The sequence below is a fragment of the Engystomops pustulosus genome, chromosome 2 (genome assembly GCF_040894005.1).
Source record: "Engystomops pustulosus chromosome 2, aEngPut4.maternal, whole genome shotgun sequence".
NCBI lineage: Eukaryota > Metazoa > Chordata > Amphibia > Anura > Leptodactylidae > Engystomops > Engystomops pustulosus.
In genome coordinates this window covers 104,445,666-104,467,508 of record NC_092412.1, presented here as the reverse complement: position 1 = coordinate 104,467,508, position 21,843 = coordinate 104,445,666, and the positions used below count along the sequence as shown (strand labels likewise).

Below are 21,843 nucleotides of genomic sequence, written 5' to 3'. Positions count from 1 at the left end.
TTCCAGTGTAAACCTCTAGCAATAGATTTGATAATACAATACAAAATACAGCTTTACCTCCATAGACCTCTGAAGTAGAGGCCAGTAGCAGCCGGGCTCCAACACGCTTTGCCAACCCTAGAAGAACACAATAATAAAACAACAAGAGTAGGTAATCTTGAGTTTCTAAAATATTGATTCAGTGCCTTATATTACAAGTCACTAAAGATACACAAACCATAAATTGTTTGGCAAGCAATTCTCCCATTTGTGGTCATTATCAGCTGGTCAGCCAAGGGAAGGAATGCCTTTGGAACGTGCTGGATTTAACACATTGGTTATACCGCCACAAGCCGATTTCTGATGCAAAAGGTGCTTCGATTTTTAAGTTGCAAATGATGATTTCTACAGTGGCATCCGCAGGAATAAAGTTCTACAATCTGAAGCTCCATGCACATACCCACATGAGCAGATGTGTACTGTGAGCGACAAATCGGCTGGAGAAGGAGGGGTCCAGTGCTGCTCACACCTCCCTCTCTGTAGGAAGCCGAGCAGCACACAGGACAGGGTGTGTATGTCGAAAGCTCTGCCACCACGACACCTAACACTTCAGGAGTCTCCGTCAGGTCAGTTCCTACAGACAGTAAATCTGCACACATGCATGCACATACACGTATTTGGAGGAGAGGGGGATTTATTATACGCTGGTCTATCACGCCAATACATTACAAAGCCGTTGGATTCCCTTTATAAAAGTGACAACAAAGACCATGAAGTGGAAATGGTGTAAAGAGTAGTTATTTAAATGGACATGTTATATAAAACTTACCCAACATGTTCAGGGTTCCTATTGTGTTGGTTTTCAAAGTCTTGATTGGATTATACATGTAATTTGGAGGAGAAGCAGGTGAGGCTAAATGATAAATCTGGTCCACTGTGGCGGGTAAAGTAGAAACACATAAAAAGGTCATATACAGCTTTTAAGAAAACATTTTAAATGATTTTGAAGCGATCAATTTTATTTTAGTAGCACATGGAGCGATTTTTACAAAGTATTTAGCCAGGCACAAGGTACTGTCTCTAATAAAGAATTCTGTAGGGTAAAACTCCAGGACCCCCCCCCATAGGCAATGCCAGGGATGATATAATTCAATACTTAAAGGGGCTGTCTCACGGTTGTTTCTCACGGTTTTCTAGATCTCTGTGGCTGTCCGGTTATGGAAAGCTTGATAGAAATCTGTCCATGCGATGTGATGGACAGGCAGGTGCACGAGCCGCTATTATCACAGAGAATAATAGGGGTTGTCTGATACAAACGGCTCATGCACCTGCACCTCCATCACATCACATGGACAGATTTCTATTCACTGGAGTAAACATAGAAGCTTTCCATAGCACAACAGCAAGCAGAGATCTAGAAAACTGTGAGGAATTGCTGAAACCAGTATATTGGGAAATTGTATAACTTTTCTTTACACAAACAATATCAAATATTTGCTGAAAGTGGACAACCCCTTTAAAGCCCAAAGTAGTATCCTGTAGGAGGTTGAATAATAAACCCCTTAACCATCAGGCCCTTTTTCATTTTTCACCTTCAAAAATCCATAACTTTTTATTTCTCCATGTAAAAAACTGTGTGAGGGCTTGCTTTCTGCATAACAAATTGTACTTCATAGTAATTCTATCCGTGTACTGGGAAGAGGGGAAAAAAAAACTCCAAATGCAGTGAAATTGGTGAAAAAACATTTTCTTGTGGGCTTGGAATATGGCTTTCACTGTGCTCCCCAAATGACATGTCTACTTTATTCTTTGGGGGATACAAATTCTTATAGGTTTTATAATGTTTTCATACATTTACAAAAATTACAACCATCTTCATTTTACCCGGTTCTGACGCTAATAACTTTCATATTTCGGTGTACAGAGCTGTCTGCGGAGTCGTTTTTTGGGGACTTTTGTTGCCGTTTGCCGCTTTTTATAATTGGCAAATGGCAAATAAGTGGCATTTTCACTTGTAGCATACGTGCTGTTTTGAATAACCATTGTTATATTTTGATAGATCGGACATTTTGGGACACCGTGATACCCATTATGTTTATGATTTTTACTGTTTATTTATATTTATATCAGTTCTAGGGAAAGGGGGGCAATTTGAATTTTGTTTATTTTTAAAACTTTTTATTTATTTTTTTTACGATTTTTCATAAACCTGAGTGAAGTTGGCCCCCCCCACCTTCTGCAAACCAAGCAAAATTGGTGTCAAACGTTTGTGCTACGTTTGTGCAGCAGAAATTTTCATTTGTGCTGCTATCGTTTTTAAGATTTTAATGAAAGTTTCCAGAGGTCATCAGAGGTCAACCAGCCCCCCCACATTGCCCACACCAAACAAAACTGGTGCCAAACAATTCTGCTACGTTTGTGCTGCTCAAATTTTTGTTTGTGCCGCTTTTGTTTTGAATATATGAACAAAAAATTAAAGTTCAAAAGTTCAACCAGCCCCCCCACATTAACCGAATCAAACAAAACTGGTGTCAAACATTTGTGCTACGTTTGTGCAGCTATCATTTTTAAGGTATGTTCAGGTGTTTAGGATGAACTGGTAAAAAACAAACCTAGTGACACTTCCCTGGCTTGATCACCAGGGGGAGCAAGCAAACACATTGTATTTTGGAATAAATCAACTCTGATGACCTCTGCAAAAAAGTATGAATATATAAAAAATGATAGCGGCACAAAGAAAACTTTTGCTGCACAAACGTAGCACTAATGTGTGACACCAGTTTTGTTTGATTCGGTTAATGTGGGGGGGGGGCTGTTTGAACTTTTAACCTTTAAATTTTTGTTCATATATTCGAAACAAAAGCAGCACAAACAAAAATTTGAGCAGCACAAACCAGCACAAATGTAGCAGAATTGTTCGGCACCAGTTTTGTTTGATTTGGGCAATGTGGGGGGGCTGGTTGACCTCTGATGACCTCTGGAAACATTCATTAAAATCTTAAAAATGATAGCGGCACAAACAAAAATTTCTGCAAACCAGCACAAACGTAGCACAAATGTTTGACACCAATTTTATTTGAACAAGGGGGGGGGGGGGCGCAACTTCACTCTCAGAAATGGCTTGCTGGTTGTTAAGGAGAAAAATGTATATAAAATAGAAATACACATACACAGTACATTATAAAAATGTTAAGGAGAAAAATGTATATAAAATAGAAATACACATACACAGTACATTATAAAAATGGCTCCATTCACACATGGAGACATAGTAGATACACAACATAACCTGTCAACCTGCCTATTTATTATGAATTTTATTTAAAAGAAATCTACCACAAACTTTTGACTTAATTAGCCATTCACAATGCTGGATAGCTTCCAGCAACAAGAACACCGGTATATTTTTAAAACGCAATTATAAGTTATAATAAGATGGATAAGTTCTAAAATTAACTTTTACCAATCAAAATGAAGCAAAAGTGCTTTGTGGACGTCAACATGCTTCTGGACTTCGGTGCTCTAGCACCAATACAGCCCAGAAGCACTTGTGACCACATGACTGCTCCCTTGAAGGTCCACCCCCCCACTCACTGTCCTTTTAAATCTTGTGGCAGTAGTTAGTATAAGGCCTCATGCACACGAACGTATGGAAACAGCTGTACATACGTTTGTATTTACGTGTAGCATACGGTCCCATTCATGACAATGGGTAATAAGGGCATTCACCTTAACAGATGTATTGTAAGATGTACTGTATGTACCGTGAGCGATATGGGAAAAAAAAAAAAAAAGGAGCATGTCCTATTTTACTTTCAACCCATAAAAGTTTATGGGAACATATAAAATACGTGCTGCATAGATTGTGCACCATATGCTGCCATATATATGGGCAGTATCCAGGCAGACCCGTACCAGTGGGAGGTCTGTCAGCCAGCCATCATGTGCCAGACCACTGTATTTTATACAGTAACAGTGCAATACTTGCTTATACGGATGAAAAAATGTCCTGTATTTATGGCCAAAATAAAGCTGTATACCCAGAACATGTGCATGAGGCCTAATACAGATCTTTTGTGATATTCTAAGGCCTTTACCTTCAATGTAAAGTGGTTCCACAACATCATGATTGATGAGTTCAAAATTCTCATGTCCAATCCAGTGCTCGACATTTCTTTTTCTACCCGTAAAAAAGTTGTCCACAACAGTGACCTCATGACCATCCATCATAAGCTTGTCCGTGAGATGTGACCCCACAAACCCAGCACCTCCCGTTATCTACAAAGAAAAATACATTTGACAAATAAGGCTGTATAATTCCAAAGGAAAACCAGGTTTCATTTGCATAATAATAATCAACTTAAGAGACCAGTGGGGTATAATGACTGATAGCCTTCCCTGTGCAAAAGTGCACATACCATATATATAACAGTGTAAGCAAACTTTTTAGTACAATTTGTGTGCCGAACTGCACACAGTGCGATGGATGGGAGTTCCTGCATTATATAGAAATATATAGAATATATAGAATGTTCCGTCTGCTCAACAGCTGCGCTGAAACTGCATTAATCATTACTGAGGGAGGGCTGCATCGGGCATAACATTACTTAGGGAGGCTAGGACCAATGCATTTCCCACCCTAAGCTCATACTCGAGCCAGCAAGTTTCCCAGTTTTTTGGGGTAAAAATAGATGCCTCAGTTTATACTCGGGCCAGCTTATATGGTAATACAAATTGTCAGAACGCTTTATAGTCTAAAAAGTCGCTGGCTGCAGTGAGTGCGCCAGGGCGGAGACAGGAACACCCCATGCCAGCCCACTGTCCCATCGGCCACGTCCCCCCTGGCGTGGAGCTGGCGTGAAGGGTAAAAACAATCACATATGATATCGATATGCTAGCATTGTATCAGGGCTTCTACGCCAGTGTTCTGCCGCAGCAGCCGTGGCAAATAAACCCCATTTAATTTTTTTTTCCAATAAACTACACCAACCTGCTCAGCTCTTCCTTTTCTATAACATTCTAAGAATAGATAGATGATTGTGTAGTTTACAAAACTCTTCCTTTTAAGGGGTTTGTGTTTTTTTAAGGATTTATTTGCTTATACCAATATACTGCAGCCTGAGTCTCCTTGTGCCTCCTCCTCACCATCCCCCTCCCTCCTATGCCTGCTCAATGCACATGATGGGAAGTTGGGAGGGGTGGGGGAGTTGGATGAGTGTGGAGGAGACTGGCACAGGCACACACAGACTGCAGATGTCCCTCATAAGGGAAACACCAGACGCTGCTGGCAAGGAGGCGGTTAAATTCAAATTAAACTTTTGCTGTATAAAACTACCGAAATGATGCAGAATGCTGACAAAGGTATTTTTAAATCCACATAGCACAGGCTACTGGAACCTGTCATCAGATAAAAATCACAATCCTGGAGACAAGTTCATTTTAAGGCCGTTTACATTATTCTTTTATTAACTATTAATCTGTATGTAGAAGTCTCAGGCAGTAAAAGCATTAACTTTTTTCCCATGACCAAACTTTTAATGTACATCAGCAACAAACTTACCAAAATTCTCTTCCTGTCTTTCTCCGACAGGAATTTCACAGGTGGGTATTTTTGTGTAAAGCTGCAATCAAAAATGGAAATTGTATGATTACATTCAAAATATAAGAGTGCTGGAAAATCTCTTCAGCAGTGAACTATAGGATGCTACGTGAATATGTTGCATGGTTAATCTTTTTTATATTCATAAATAATTACAACTGATGGTAAACAGGGACCTTTGCACACATACATGATCTCACCTGGGTCCATAACCCAGACAAACATGTGGCCGGGTGCAGCAGAGATGAGGGTGAGTGCCCCTAACCCCATCCCCTCAACATCAAAAGCAGAGCAGCCGCCCGCAAATTGCGCGACCCGTCCCCCAAGAAGTTGTGGGAATGGGTCCATACTAGATGGAGCCCCTTGTTGCCAAAAAACTAAGGAGCATTCCTCCAGGCACCACCCCTACAGTAGTTTGAATGAGAAATGTCAGCCAACATTTGTGTAATTTTTTAATTTGGTACACTAGAAAATTCTTCAAGAGGAGAGGGGAAAAAAAAATTAAAAATCAATTGACTTTTTGCTTTTAAATGTCATACTACATAAGGGAGAGTTCACCAAAGGTGATGCTTCACACTTTATAACCCATAATAATCTTCTAAACCTATTGCTCTCAAACAGGATAGTTGCGAGACCTGCAGCACTATAACACTGCTGGGATCTACACACCAGCACTACATTTATGGGAACTGACAAGAAATGGCTTGCAGTTTCAAAAAAAAAAAAAAAAATGTTATGGTCCTGTGTGTAGATAAATTCCCATAAATGTTGCCATGTTGTCACTTAGAAATGAGATTGTTGTCCTTAGATACAACCACTGCAGCTGGAGGGATTGCACAAAGAAACACTATTTTTGCATATGAAATATCCAATAGTTACTTCATGTCACTCAGCCACACTGTGGTAATGATGGCTGAATAGAAAGTGGTCAGTGGTCAATAGTGCATGTGCGGCCACTGCTCGAAGAGTGCAGTGTGGTTGTAACCAAGGACAACTATCTTGTTTCTATGGGACAAAAAGGCTCCATTTATGGAAATTCTCTTCACACAGGAACATTTTTTAACAGCATGCAATTAAAGAAATTAATGAATGTTCCATATATATACAATTAAATGAATACCCATATACCCATATGAGATATATATGCACCAGGGGCCCCTGCATATGATGCAAAAAAACATTCGGACGCCGGTGGCTGCTAATTGACAGCCATTGACAACTAAGTGTAAAACAGATCCTGTTAATGGGGATATAGGAGAAAAAATTTTTTACTATGCAAGTGGCCTTAAAGGACAACTACCAACAGGATGAAAGAATGGATGCAAATGGGCCATTAATACCTATGGAGCCTGGAGCCCCTCAGGCTCATTTGTATATAGTCCTTCATACGGGTGGTAGATGCCCTTTAAGTATGTTATAATATAATATCTAATTTTTTAAAAAGATAAAACTACCCAGCATAACCTATTAGTTAAATATCTCCTCAGTCCATACTTTTGGTGACTGCATTTTAGAGAGTTTACTCTACTGTGAAGTAATTTGATCTCTAAAACATCTTAGCTAAGCCCTAACAGACCTTATTCCATGTATTCAAGAACATCTCCATCTATTGGAGGAATGCATCATGAAAGTTGGTGTTCAAGACATTAAACAGTCACACTTCATTACACACAAGTTTTTGGAGGTACTTTTTATGCTGCTACTCCTCACTAGTTGGGGAGGAGGCACGGAGAGGGCCAGAACGAGGATATGCATCCTGGTACAGGCTATAGCAGAATTCTACATCAGGCAGAAAGCGGCATAGAAGACACCCAAGCACCCAGTATACCAAAAGGCCAGAGCCTCTTAGTATATTGGACGCAACATTGGGAAGGGGGTGGGAAGGTGGGCAATGGATTTTTACCAGTCATGATAAATTCCCCAGACTCTGTATTGAGGATTAGCGCCACATTTTGAAATACATATAATTCGTTTATTCCTAGTTTGCCAAGGCAAAAAAATGAGTTTGAGGGGTATTGCCACATAGATAAGTAAGCCCTATCCATAGGATAGGCTGCGCATGACCATTCTACTTCATTAATCTCTATGCAGCTGAAGCAGATCGTTGAGTGTGGCACTCTGCAATTTCCATAGAGCAGAATCAGCACTGAAACCCCCACCGATCAGAAAGTTAGGCCCGATCCTCTGAATAGGGCCTAACTTGTGTTCGTGGGAAAACCCCTTTAATATCTAATTAGCATTGGTACTGTATACTAATCAGTAATGTAAAATTAGATGCTGTCTAATGATATGGTGAAGTATTTTAGATAAATATGGAACCATGCATCCATACATTTAATCAAAGTATTATGGGGTACATTTATCATAGCCGATGCTGTGTGCGCACGGTGCATGATCAATGCCAACGCACCTGCCGTGGCGGTGGCTTAGGAATCTTTATGTATTCTCTGGGCATAGTTTTGTGTAGAAACCTGCAATCATTCAGCAGTGAATGTTCGCAGACATTAGCGAGTGCGCAGGCACAGGGCACGAATGCCCCAATGCTGGCAGCCATGCCTCCTTCACGCCATGCACACATGGTGTGGAGGTGGTGTAGTTGCAAGAAATTACAGTTATTTTAGTGCTTCTACGCCAGAAAACTGGTGTAGAGCACTGATAAAGCTCCCCTGTATGTGACTTTAGAACTTACCTTTTTTCTAAAACTCTAATTTTTTCCCTTAAAGGTGCAATTACCTATAAAATAGAAAAAATAAAAATAATTGAATTTAACAAAAACATGTGACTTCAAATTATTATATTAAGTCTTCCACTCTGGAAGCATTACTCAACTATGTCAGACAATACTCTATAATTACTAGAACTATGTAGACAGTCCTAGGATTAAAAGGAACCTGTCACCAGGGACCTCATTTTCACTAAAGACAGGTTACAGAAGCCCATCACACCTGCATTGCAAATGTGTCTTTCTCCTTCTATAAGCATTTGCATTACAATATAATTGTGTATTATAACTTACTGGCTCTCAAAATCTTCTGTGTATTTCCAGGGGTTGGGCTTTGGTTTGGATGCATTTTAAAAAATATACCAAGTGACTTGTACATGACTTGAATAGGAGCACAAAGGTGGGGGCTGAGAGCTGAGCAGTCTGCAGCACAGACAAGTCACATGTTTTTTGAAATGCATCCAAACCAAAGCCCAACTTTTGCAACCTGTCTTCAGTGAAAATGAGGTCCCTCTTGACAGTTTCCCTTTAAGTACAAAATGGGTTCTTTAAGTTGAATTTGTAAGTGGAAACAACTATATTTTTAAATGTAACTCCAGACAAAAATGCTTTTTGGTCCAGGGACAATTGGATTTTTAGAATGTTTCAGACACCTTACAGCTTGTCCTTAAAGGGGTATTATGGGAATATGAACATCTGATACAAACACCCATGATGCTACAAATAAATGAATATAACAAAACTCAAGGTCAGTCACAAAATGGAGCTTAAATTGTTTGATTCACAAAATGTTATGGGCTTAATTAGGCGGAGTTATCACTGAGATGGCCAACACAGGAAACTACAAGTCCCATAATCCTTAAGTTCTCAGTAACTCCTCCTCCCTCTTATGCTCTGCTCTCATTGATGATGTAACAGACTGTCTTGCTCTGTTACCACAGTAATGATGTGTAACTGCCATCACTGCACATTGCCTCACTGACATGGTGTCTCACCACAACACTGGCCATACTGGATGCACTGCAACCAACCACCTAGAACCAAACATAGTGCTGATCACATGTTTTCAAGTAGTTATAAACTTTGGAACCCTGGCACCTAGAATCTCACTTTTTTTTAATCTGAAACTAGAATCTCCTCTTTTAATACGAATCTCAAATTGGTGACTATCTCTTCCAACTGGCACCTACACAATCCTAGAAAGATGAGATTATCCTCTTTCAGGGTCAATCTTAGTGCAGAACTTCAAATTCCAAATCTATTATAAAATGCCCTGAGGTATTGATTTGTTCCCCATCTAAACCATTAAAGTGGTAAACTTTTGTTTTAAATAAACATATTGTTTTGTTATTTTCTTTTTCTCTGCATGATTATAAGGATTGCCATTTCACCCGTGTAAACAGCATTAAAGAGACGGTTTAGGCCATATACAGTTGAAGAAAGTGTTGAAGCAGCACTGAAAATCTATGTAAGCATACATTAGTGCAAGATGTTAGCAAGACTGTAAAAAATGCATTTATATTCCAGGATTGTAGCACTTTGGTGCATTGGTGTGTGTGATCTCTTGATTGTACTGCTGCACATCCCACACTTGCTGTAGAAGGCTTTTGTTCGAATACGACAGCAGTTACTCAGAGGGAAGGGCTGTACAGCAGTACATTGAACGCTCCAACCAGTGGACCAAAGTGCTCTGAATACCAATCCATTTTCACAGTGCTGCTGCTACTACTAACAACACACAATTGTATGAATACACAAATTTCCAGGGCCATTACTCTACAGAGTCTGCAGCTTTGTATGTTGAAAACTGCTGACAGATTCCCTTTTATTGGTATTCGCAAGAGCAGCCTCATAGTGTCAATAGTCCAGAGTCAATTCAATGGAAAGTTTTCAGGTGACATTAGTTAGGTAGCCTGTATGTGAATAAGGCTCTATGCTGCTACAGCCCAGGATTGCCAACCTGACAGCAGGGAGCCAAAACAAATAGCACCAATTGCCTGGGTATAATTCAATAAAGCGACACCTATTAAACGAGTTAGGCAACTTGTTGTTGGTGAAAGATCCTGCATAAATAGTTATGCCTATGGCAATAATGAGTGATTGAAGACTGAGAAATTAAAAGTGCTGAAATAAGGTGAAACTGGTATAACAATACAAAACAGAACCGTCGTACAATAAATAACGTTACAGACCTCTTCTATTTTATTTTCCATTTTCTGCTCCCCATTCTCCTGGATTGACCTGCTGAGAAGAAATAAGTAGGTAGGTTGAGACAATAGTCGAGGATGCATGAAGCTACATAGATATATTAAGTTACTGCATACACAACAGCTTCCCAATATACAAGTTATTACAGAAGCTGAAAACCAAGTCGAAAATTGCAAGCATTAGGAGGTACAGAAAAAAAACATTTTATTGTTTGACTATAATTTTTGCTATTATAAAGAACAAAATATTTCTTTGTCCATTAAAGCAAGGGATATAGAATTGCTTCACATGAATGTTCACCAAAGTTTGCTCCTAAGTGGCTAATGCTCAGGCAAACAAATATTACAGTATTTGCATTCCGTTTTTTATATAAAACGGCACACATTCCATCTGTCCCTGGATTGCGTTTCTAAAGTCAACATAATGTTTTTTTTAGAGGGAATACAAGATAGGTTCTTTAGGAAAAATGTGGTGTGTCTGAACACACACACACACACCACATTTTCTGCATTAGGATAACCCATCTGGTGGGATTTACACTCCAAACTGACCCCTAACATTGTCAGCATCAAGTAACGACCTTTCCAAAGGCTTTTAGAATACATTTTATGGAAGGCAAGTCACAAAAGCATCTTGTCATGCAGTCATTGCGCTAAATCATGTGACATTTCCCTGGCAGCTTTGGGGGCCATCAGACTGACGTCTTAGGCCTCATGCAAATCAACAAGTGCAGAAACGGACCACAAACAAAAAAAACCAAATCACAAATAGGTTCCCTTCAAGGCCTCAATTCACACAGCAGAAAAATCAAAGCAAACATATCCATTTATCAATTAATGCATTTCCTTGATTAGGTCTGGTATCTGGAAGATGCCATGTTTTCTATTCTAGTTCAACACTTTTATGCCTCATTCACAGTGCCGTATAGGGGGGCGTATATACAGGACATATATACATCCACCATAGGCGCAGCGACATACGGGAGTAGTACGTCATGTACACGTACATGTCCTATCTTTTCTTGGGATATATGGCGCATGACGCCGTATGCCTATGGGGAGGGGCAGGGTGAGCAGCGCTATGGTATGACGGTCACACGTGTGTTTGTGCATGTAGCCTTAAGTGGAGTTGGCCCGCGGTTTTTACCACACAAAGCTGCAGACAGTGTTATGTAGAAGCCCTGGGGGGTTTAACCACACCAACATATTAATAGCAGAAGGACTAGGGTTATCCCTATGCCATATGCTTTGATCTTGGCGTTGGCCACTCTTTGACACAAGTTGCCAAAGTGCCTTTACTGCCTTAATAATAATCGCTGAAAGTTCATCAAGTGATTCAGCATTCATGATATTTTTGTGCTGTTTGCTGAAGATTCTTTGTTTACATTTCTGATGAATAGGAGGGGCTGAAGCAGGACAGTTATGACTCATCCTGTTCCCCACCTTTCCTTTGTCTGCCAGAGAGGAAGGATGGTAGCAGCAAGAGAGAAAGTTGTGTATAAATGCAGAGGGCAGCATGGTGAGGACATGAAAAGGATGAAGCTCACAAAGGAGGCAAAGACACAGGTACATGCAGAGATATGTCTAATGGAAGAGATTTATTGAAAAGTGGCCAACCCCTTTAAAACACGTAAAGCTTGCAGGCCCACAGTTTTAATTAACAGTGCATGACATAATCTTACCTCATGTTGACAAAGTTTCCCCAAACAGCTGTAGAGATAGATGGAAAAGAATAAATTAATTAAATAATGGAAGTAAAAATATACAACACAATTATTCAGCGTGTACATCTTATACACAGTCATGACTAGGTGAACAGCTTTATTTCATGTACAAGAGCAGTCACACAAAGAGTTTTAAAAAAAACTTTTGGGTAATCTTTTCATTCACTGGGGGTTCTGTTCTTGTGATTGGCAGGGGACTACAGCAGTCACAACCCCACTGATCACCTTAAAGGGAACCTGTCACCAGGAGACCCATTTTTAGCACTCCCCCAGTCCCCCCAGTACATACGCTGCCAAAGTGTTTTTGTATAAACAATAGGTTTTACAGAAAAAAAGATATGTTATTTTGTACCTTTCATTAGCATCTGCTGTGTGACTAGGCAGTTGCCTAATGGGAGGGTCTGGAAAGGAGCAGATATATGAATAACTCCCAACACTCAGGATTGGCTGTAGAGGAGCAAGGGGCGTCGCTAAGCCCAGTGATGGGTGTTTTCATATATTTGAAAAGGTCACATGGAGTAGCTGTTCCCCAAGGTTGGAGGGAACTGCTCCTTTCCAGACCCTCCCATTTGGCAACTGCCTAGTCACACAGCACATGCTAATGAAAGGTACAATATAACATTTTTTTTTTCTGTAAAACCTATTTTTAATACAAAAACACTTTGGCAGCGTATGTACTATGCTCTGTGGGGACTGGAGGAGTGCTAAAAATGAGTCTCCTGGTGACAGGTTCCCTTTAAATAGTTGGTACATTTCCTTTAAAGGATAACTGTCAACAGATTTTACCCCATTAACCCCTTCGAGTCGCAGCCTTTTTTTGCTCCCGCCTTTTAAAAATCTCTAACTTTTTAATTTTTCTGTGTAAAGAGCTGTGTGGGGGGCTTATTTTCCACGGCAATCAGGGGACAGCACTGACTGCAGGTGTTAGCTGCAATATACAGCAAACCCCACGTCTGTATGACGAGGGCTCACCCCGTCATACTATTACGACGTTGAGAGGTTAATCTAGCAGCACCTCAGTTGGGGTTTGAAATATTCTTTCTATAATTCCCTAATTGTTAAAACTCCTCCAAAGTCAAAAAATAAAAAGTAAGCTCAAAATCAAATTCTCATTTTTCCTTTACAACCTCACAGAACTGAAGATAGAGGTATCTGGAGTGACTCTTCCTGCAGCTTCTAAATTTGACTCACATCAGGCAAAATATGACCCAACTGTCAATTCTCATTTCATTTTTAGGTTATTGGGCAAGATTACACATAAAAGAGGGAATTCTAAAAAGGACATTTCATACCCTACCTGAGGGTGCTGCTAGTTTAATGGGGTAAAATGTGGTGAAGGAATGTCTTTGGAGATCTTTGCACTTGTCTTCAACACAGTAGTACCGGAGTCAATGTAGTTGGCAATTATAAACGCACAATGGCAAGTTATAATACTGTTGACATATGCTAGCAAATCTGTACAGTATTATACTAGTACCAGATATTGCTCAGAAAAACGCCTCGTGTTTTCTTATTTCTTGACATGACTTGACATGTCTTCTTTACATCTAATTGGATAGAGCTCCCCACCATAACCTGAAGTTAAATATGACTCATATTGAATAAAAATGCAAACCCATTTACAAAAAACATATTTAGAATTTAAGAAATTGTGTAATTAGATATCATGCGGTATTTAAAGCTATGGAACAGGTGTGCAGTACTCCAAAATGTTTACCAGGTCAAAAATAGACACTCATGATGATAGCACTCGCCAGCATACTACAGAAACAGGAGGCAGAGTAAAGAACACAACAGCCCAATGTTTAGGACTGCTCAGGTGTTTTGTTTTCTAAGAGGTTAGCACATTTTTTTTATTTTTCTTTTGAAGGGGGGGGGGGGGGGTAGAGTTTTAGTTTTACTTTCTCCAAACATCAACGGTATATCCTAAGAGCGTGCTAACAAAGTCAGAGACAACCTCATTTGCACAAAAGTGCACAAAAGTAGAGCTTCCCTTTAAATCCTTAGCTGCTAACCATTAAAGTCACAATAAGAGATGAGCGGACCCGATGTTCCCATTCAAGTTTTGGCCATGTGACCCAGACATAATGCCAGCTGAATAGCCAAAACAGCACATTGACACCCTAGCTATGGCTATGATTGGTAAGGGGAACACCCCTGGCCAATCATGGTCATGGCAAGTTGCTAAGGTTGTCAATTTGTAGGACTGGCATTACGTCTGGGTTGCAGAGCCAAAACCCGAACATCGGGTCTGCTCATCTCTACTCATAAACTTTAAATATACTTTTTTAGTGGTCAGAAAATAAGAAAACCAAACCTAGAAACCTGCTGTGGGCACTAGTATCACCCCCTGAATCACCTTAACTATTAAAACACAGAGTGTACACTACAACACACATTTATCAATATACTGCATCCCTCTTAGGTGAACACCTCTCATACAGCCAGTGTTTTTACATGAATCCCATATGATGGGGTTATAAAATCGTATGTCATATGCAGCCACCAGGTAGGCCGTTAAAGGAGTATTTCTGGAATATAAACGTCCGATACAAAGACAAATAATGCTATAAATAAATGAATAAAGCAAAACAAGGTCATTACTTAAAATTCACAAAATGGAGGTTATGATTTACAAAATGTTATGAGGTTTCTAAAGTAGGCAGAGTTATTACCAAGATGGCCGCCACTGGAAACTACAAGTCCCATGATCCTTTAGTTCTCAGTAACTCCTCCTGTTCTGACAGTGATGATGGGAAAGATTGTCCTGCTGTGTTACCATAGTAATGATGTGTGTAACTGCCATCAGATGATGTCTCACCACAATACTGGCCATACTGGATGCACTGCAACCAACCAACTACAGCCAAACATAGTGGTGATCACATGACTTGCCCAGGCAGGTGCAGGACATGTGATGTGGATTGTGTACAAGCCGCCATCTTCTGTGCCTTGTCTGCTCCACGTGGAGAAAATAAACTGACTGATTAAAGGGCCAGTAGCATTAATTCTTCATTACAGCATTTTTCTGCTAAGGGGAGCAAAATTTTAAATAACTAATTACATATTCGCTCATATTTTGAGGACCTATTTGTATATGAAACACGCTTCATCCTGGAATACCCCTTTAAGTACTGCAAATCAATAGCAGAGAGGAAGGAGATTGTCCCAATCGCAGAGGTGTTTAGATCAAGTACCCTGTATTTTTCCGGTAAACAATGCAAAACAGGTATTGCTTGTTCCCGCTTGCCAGTGGTTAGGTCTAGATTGGGGGGGGACAATTTATTTTCCCACATTAGACATTTGAGGGCCAGTTCTAACCAATACATATGCATTATATTCATTATATAACCTATCCTTACATAAAAAAACCTAAATAAATAAAACATTACAACGATAATTTGGAGCACCTAATCGCCTTATTTAACGAAGGGGAGCTAAATTTTTGCAATGTTCTTACGTGGGCCGGTCAGACATAGTTAGAGGTCAGAATGTGGCACGCGGGCAATACAATGGCCAGGTCTGGTCTAGGTGCATCTGTGATCGGGAAAAACTTCAATATGCTGCTCTTGAATTGTGTTTCTAAACGGAATTCAACTGCAACATGTGCCCATAGCCTTGGAGCGCCATAATTAGCATTTTCAGCATGATGACCTTGAGGGTGTAGTCAGTGCACCTGTGAGATCAGTGCTAGAAGCAGGGCAGCTTCTTGGTCACTTCACAACATGAACACAGAGTGCCAAGAGGGTCATCAAAAGAGCCAGGGCCATTTACCATAGCCTTTTAGGCCCTGTTGTGTGCAAGTGTGTAAAGTATAATATAGATCAATTATATAGTGTATAATAGACTGCAACACATCTCAGAAGTTCAAGTCCTCAGGCGGTACAATTCAGGCAGTACACAGTGCACCTTATGGAGAGATAATAAAATTGTATTGTATTCTATTAGAGGGTGCCGATCCTACTAGCTGTATACACATCTGGTACAATGCAGGTAGTGCACCCTATGGAGAGATAAGTGGGTGCTGATCCTACTAGCTGTATACACATCTGGTACAATGCCTGTAGTGCACCCTATGGAGAGATAAGTTGGTGCTGATCCTACTAGCGGTATACACATCTGGTACAATGCAGGTAGTGCACCCTATGGAGAGATAAGTGGGTGCTGTTCCTACTAGCTGTATACACATCTGGTACAATGCAGGTAGTGCACCCTATGGAGAGATAAGTGGGTGCTGATCCTACTAGCTGTATATACATCTGTTACAATGCAGGTAGTGCAGCCTATGGAGAGATAAATGGGTGCTGATCCTACTAGCTGTATACACATCTGGTACAATGCAGGTAGTGATCAGCACTGCTACTCTGTCATCTCTCACAGCGCCTTTCAGAGTGGAAAACTTCCAGCATGGCAGCTTCAGTCCAGTGAATGAAGAAGAGGGACATTGTCCTGTAGAGCTCGGGACCTCGTACACCACCCTGTCTCTGCACTGTGCCCTCTGTCATCCTGGCTCCTCCCTGCACTGGGGCTCACCACTACCCCTCCGCACCACACAGGGCACAGCCAGGTACCAGGGCCGCTGGGCAGCGCCATGTAACAGGAGCCGATGTGGCACTGGCTCCAGGATGTGTACACATGAGCAGCCCCCTGTGCCTACAATAAGCCTCATACTGCCCCGGCTGCTCCGCAAGGAATGAATGGGCGATCGGGCACTCACAGGCTACATAGGCGATCAAGGCGAGTGCAATGAGCAGCTTCATCATCCTTCTATTGATAGCAGTCAGTAAGCGACGCATTCGGCTTTTCACCATCACCGGCCGGACCACGTTCCGCACTCGGAGCCGGGGACATGGAACCCGGCGTTGCAATTAAATCCCAGGAGGGGGATAAAGGCCAGGATAGGGGCACAAGCGTGAGTTCCTGCCCGGTCAGCACATCGCGCATGCGTACAACTCCACCGCACTTCATATACAGAATACAGGAAGAAAAAACGCCATGCAAATAAGAGCTGTGCGCATGCGCGTCTCTGTATGACGTTCGCGGATCACGTGATCGAAGGTTATCTGGTGTTATGCATAGGCTTACCTAGCAACACCAAGCTGTGGTAGCAGAGTCAGGCGACAGGGGGCAGATTACCTGTGTTTTGGTAATTAAGGATACCCCTCTCTTCCAGCATAACCTTTTAACCCCTTAAGGACGCAGCCATTTTACAGCTTAAGGCTCAGCCCCATTTTTTGGATTCTGACCTGCGTCGCTTTATATGGTTATAACTTTTGAACACTGTTACTTATCAAAACGATTCTGAGATTGTTTTTTCCCCACATGTTGTACTTCATTTTAGTGGTAAATTTTGGCAGATAAGTTTTGCGTTTATTTACAAAAAAAAGAAAATGTGATGAATTTTTTGAAAAATTTGCCATTTTCGAAATTCTAAATCATCACGTTTTCAGGCAGATAGATTTACCAGCTAAATAAGTTGCTGAATAACATTTCCCATTTGTCTACTTTACATTTTCATAATTTCTGAAATATCTGGATAATTTATTTTGACGTCACGCGGCTTGCAAATAGAATATCGCTTTTCCGGATTTTCAGAATTGACTATTTTGGGGATAAATACAGTTTTGAATGAAATTTTACATATTTAGCATCAAAACCCCCTATATAACCAACCCATTTTCAAATCTGCACCCCTCAAGCTATCAGAAACAGCTTTTACGAAGATTGTTAACCCCTTGAGATCTTCATAGTAATTGAATCAAAATGGAGGTGAAATTTAGAATGGTCATATTGTTCCCTTATACGTTCATTTAGCACCAAAATTTACACATTTCCAAAATATAAAAAGAGAAAACCCACCATACAATTTGTTCTGCAATTTCTCCTGAGTACAAAGACCCCCCACATGTGGCCGTTACTTGTTTTATGGGGGCACAGCGAGGCGCAGAAGGGAAGGAGGGCGCTGCAGCTGCCAGGAATTTAGTTTCCTCATTGGCCCCTTTTGAAGGCTATAAAATTTTCGCTTTTTCGTTATTGGGGCCATGTGACGGCATTTTTTTTGCGGGATGAGATGCTTTTTCCATTGTTACCATTTTGGGGTTGGTATCACCTATTGTTGAAAATTTAGGAACTTTTTTTGAGGGCAGGAGTAGAAAAGCATCAATTCTGTACTGGATTTTTTACTTTTTTTTTTTTGGTGTTCACCGTATAGCCTAATAGTCATGTTATCTTTATTCTATGGGTTGATACGATTACGGGGATACCAGACATGAATATATTTTCTTACGTTTTACTAAATTTGTCAAACAAAACCCTAATGTGGGGAAAAATCTATAATTTTTGTATTGCCATCTTCCAAGTGGCATAACTTTGTTACGTTTTTGGCTACGGAGCTGGTTGATGGCTTGTTTTTTGCGGGACATGTTGTACTTTGCACCAGTATCATGTCTGAGTACATATGGTTTTTTGGTCGCATTTTATATCATTTTTTGTGGGATTGAAAAGGTAAAAATCATAATTTTTGGAGGGTTTATAACAGTTTTTTTTTTACGGCGTTTATCGTGGGGGTTCAATAATGATTTACTTTTATTCTACGGGTTGTTACGGACGCGGTGATACTATATATGTGGGGTTTGTGTTATGATTTAGACTTTTTTTTTGAGTTATATGTCTCTTTATATGTTTTGGGGGTTTGGGGCATTTTTAGTGATTTATGACTTTATTTTTTTATTGAATAACTTTTTTTTTTACTTTTTCACTTTTATACCATGGGACATGAAGAAGCAATCTTCTGATTGCTTCTTCATGATAATATTCTGCAATACTCATGTATTGCAGAGTATTATCAGTGTCAGCCTATGCACTTGCATAGGCTGGCACTTTGCCAGTAAGATGACGTCACAGACGCCATCTTACTGGCAATTCTTGCTAGTAACTCTGGGGTCCATTTTCAAATGCTCTGCGTTTTAGGCAAATAGTCATATCCAAGACACAATGAGGGTGGCTGTACCACCTGAAACGCATAGACTTTCTTCTGGATGTTTATGCTGAATATGCACACTTAATAAAGCAAGGTATGGTTTCTTTCTTATATGCTGGATTGTGGTCCCTTTTTTTCTTCGAAGATAGTCATAGCACCCAAATAACTTCATAACTTACATTTGTTGGATATGCTTTATGCTGTCATGGGTTTTTATGCATTGTCATGGTGGTCCCGCGACCCATATCGCGGGTCGCGGTCTCTCCCGTGCCCCGCTCTCTCCTGCCAGCGCGTTGCACGCACAACTCATGGGTCCCGGCTCCTGCTCCGTCCTCTTTAGGGTGAAGACACACATGGCGTTTTTGGGCCGTTTTTACTAAGTGCGTTTTCAGATCGTTAAAAACGCATGCGTTAAAAAACGCATCCGGTTTTAAAAAACGCATGCGTTTTTTGAAAACGCATGCGTTCTTGTCCGTTTTCCGAAATTGCGCAATGAAAAACGGACAAAAATGCATGCGTTTTCAAAAACGCACTTAGTAAAAACGGCCCAAAAACGGCCCAAAAGCGCCATGTGTGTCTTCACCCTTAGAGAAAGCTCCCCAGTGATATTCTTGAGTTTCTGTGTCTCCTACGGTCCAGTGTGTTCCTGCTCCTGAGTTCCCGTGTCCTGTGTTCCCGTCCTCATCTGCCTGGACCTTCCTTGCTGACCCCGTATTGGACTTGACCTTGCATCTCTGCCACCTGCCCTGTCCCTATGCCTGGACCTGACTACAAGATTGTCTTCGGCTAAGGTACCTCAACCTTATCTGCCACTGCAGGCTAGTCACACCTGTGGAACGACCTGGTGGTATCCTGCCGCAGCACGTCCATTCTGCTTTGCGGCGGGCTCTGGTGAAGACCAGGTGCGACTTCGGTCGCAGGTGTCGGCTAGTACCACCTCCCGCAGTGGTCCAGAGTATCCACTGATCCTGACATGCATCCTCATATTTTACTAGAATGTTATGTGTTTGTAAAATCACCAAAACCTATATTCAGAGGGACCTGCCTAGTTTTAAAGTGACTGAGAGGCCTAAATAATAATAAAACCCCATAAATTTCCCAATTATGGAAACTACACCACTCAGTGTATGAAAAGCACTTTCAAAAATTTGTTAACCTTTTAGGTTTTTTTTTTAGGTTAAAACAAAATGGAGGTGCAATTTAGAAATGTAAATTTTTTGGACAATACATTAATTTACCCCATATGTGTTTGTGAACTGCTGTATGGACACACAGCTAAGGGTGCACCTAGCCACCCTGCTGCCTGAGGCGAACTATAGAAAGACGCCCCCCTTTTTTCTTCTGTGGTTCAATAATTATAATGAAATTGTAAAAAAAAACATATTTGCGCCAATTTCTTTTTGGCACAGTTTTTACTGCTTTTATGGTACCCTTCAAATAACACCTTTAATTTATTCTTTGGATTGGTATGATCACGGGGATACCAAATATTACATATATTACATACGGCGCAGAGGTATAAGGGATGTATGAAGAGGGCTCACGGGCAGAGTCCTCTTCATACAGAGGTGGGGGTTTTTGCATTTTGCACAAAACCCCCACCGCTAATAACCGCGGTCGGTGCTTGCACCGATCGCGGCTATTAACCCTCTAAACGCCGCCCGCAAAGTCGCGGGCGGCGTTTAAAAGACGGCGGCGCGCGGGCGCCGCCATCTTTTTTTCGATCGCCACGCCCCCGAACGTCATCGGGGGGCGGCGATCGGTTACCATGGTAGCCTCGTGTCTTCTCTTGACACGAGGCTACATGGTTTATGCAGGTTCGTTACAATGAGCCAGTGGCTCATTGTAATGTAAGACCTGCAAAAACGCCATATATTGCAATACTGTAGTATTGCAGTATATGGTAGGAGCGATCTGATCATCTAGGGTTAATGTACCCTAGATGGTCTAAAAAATAGTGAAAAAAAAAAGAAAAAAAAAAGTTTAAAAAATAAAAAAAATTAATAAAATATTAAAAGTTCAAATCACCCCCCTTTCCCTAGAACGGATATAAAACATAACAAACAGTAAAAATCACAGACATATTAGGTATCGCCGCGTCCCAAAATGCCCGATCTATCAAAATATAAAAACGGTTACGGCCGGCGGTGACCTCCGAGGCGGGAAATGGCGCCCAAATGTACGAAATGCGACTTTTACACCTTTTTACATAACATAAAAAATGAAATAAAAAATGATCAAAATGTCGCACAGACCTCAAAATGGTAGCAATGAAAACGTCGCCTCATTACGCAAAAAATGACCCCTCACACATTTCCGTGCGCCAAAGTATGAAAAAGTTATTAGCGTCAGAAGATGGCAAAAATTTTTTTTTCTTTTTTGTACACATTCGTTTAATTTTTGAAAATGTATTAAAACACAATAAAACCTATATAAATTTGGTATCACCGCGATCGCACCGAACCAAAGAATAAAGTAGGCGTGTTATTTGGAGCGAAGAGTGAAAGTCGTAAAAACTGAGCCCACAAGAACGTGACGCACGTGCGGTTTTTTTTCAATTTTTCCACATTTGGAATTTTTTTTCAGCTTCGCAGTACACGGCATGTTAAAATAAATAACATTACGGGAAAGTA

General features: G+C 40.7%; 1 protein-coding gene across 4 annotated transcripts in view; it reads right to left on the bottom strand.

Annotated features, from left to right (window-relative positions):
- UXS1 (UDP-glucuronate decarboxylase 1) overlaps positions 1-19,407 on the bottom strand; it is a 34,087-nt gene extending 14,680 nt beyond the window's left edge. The window contains exons 1-8 of one of the 4 annotated variants that reach the window (XM_072135845.1): positions 19,390-19,407; positions 12,190-12,217; positions 10,493-10,544; positions 8,268-8,311; positions 5,540-5,600; positions 4,077-4,257; positions 809-913; positions 58-117 (exon numbers count right to left, since the gene is read on the bottom strand). In XM_072135845.1, the coding sequence (XP_071991946.1) occupies positions 58-117; positions 809-913; positions 4,077-4,257; positions 5,540-5,600; positions 8,268-8,311; positions 10,493-10,544; positions 12,190-12,194 (508 nt within the window). In that variant the 5' untranslated portion in view covers positions 12,195-12,217; positions 19,390-19,407. Of the gene's footprint in view, positions 1-57; positions 118-808; positions 914-4,076; positions 4,258-5,539; positions 5,601-8,267; positions 8,312-10,492; positions 10,545-12,189; positions 12,218-16,948; positions 17,214-19,389 lie in introns of those variants that run through there. The other 3 variants (XM_072135842.1, XM_072135843.1, XM_072135844.1) reach the window with 3 other exon arrangements.
- Between the last annotated feature and the right edge of the window lie 2,436 nt (positions 19,408-21,843).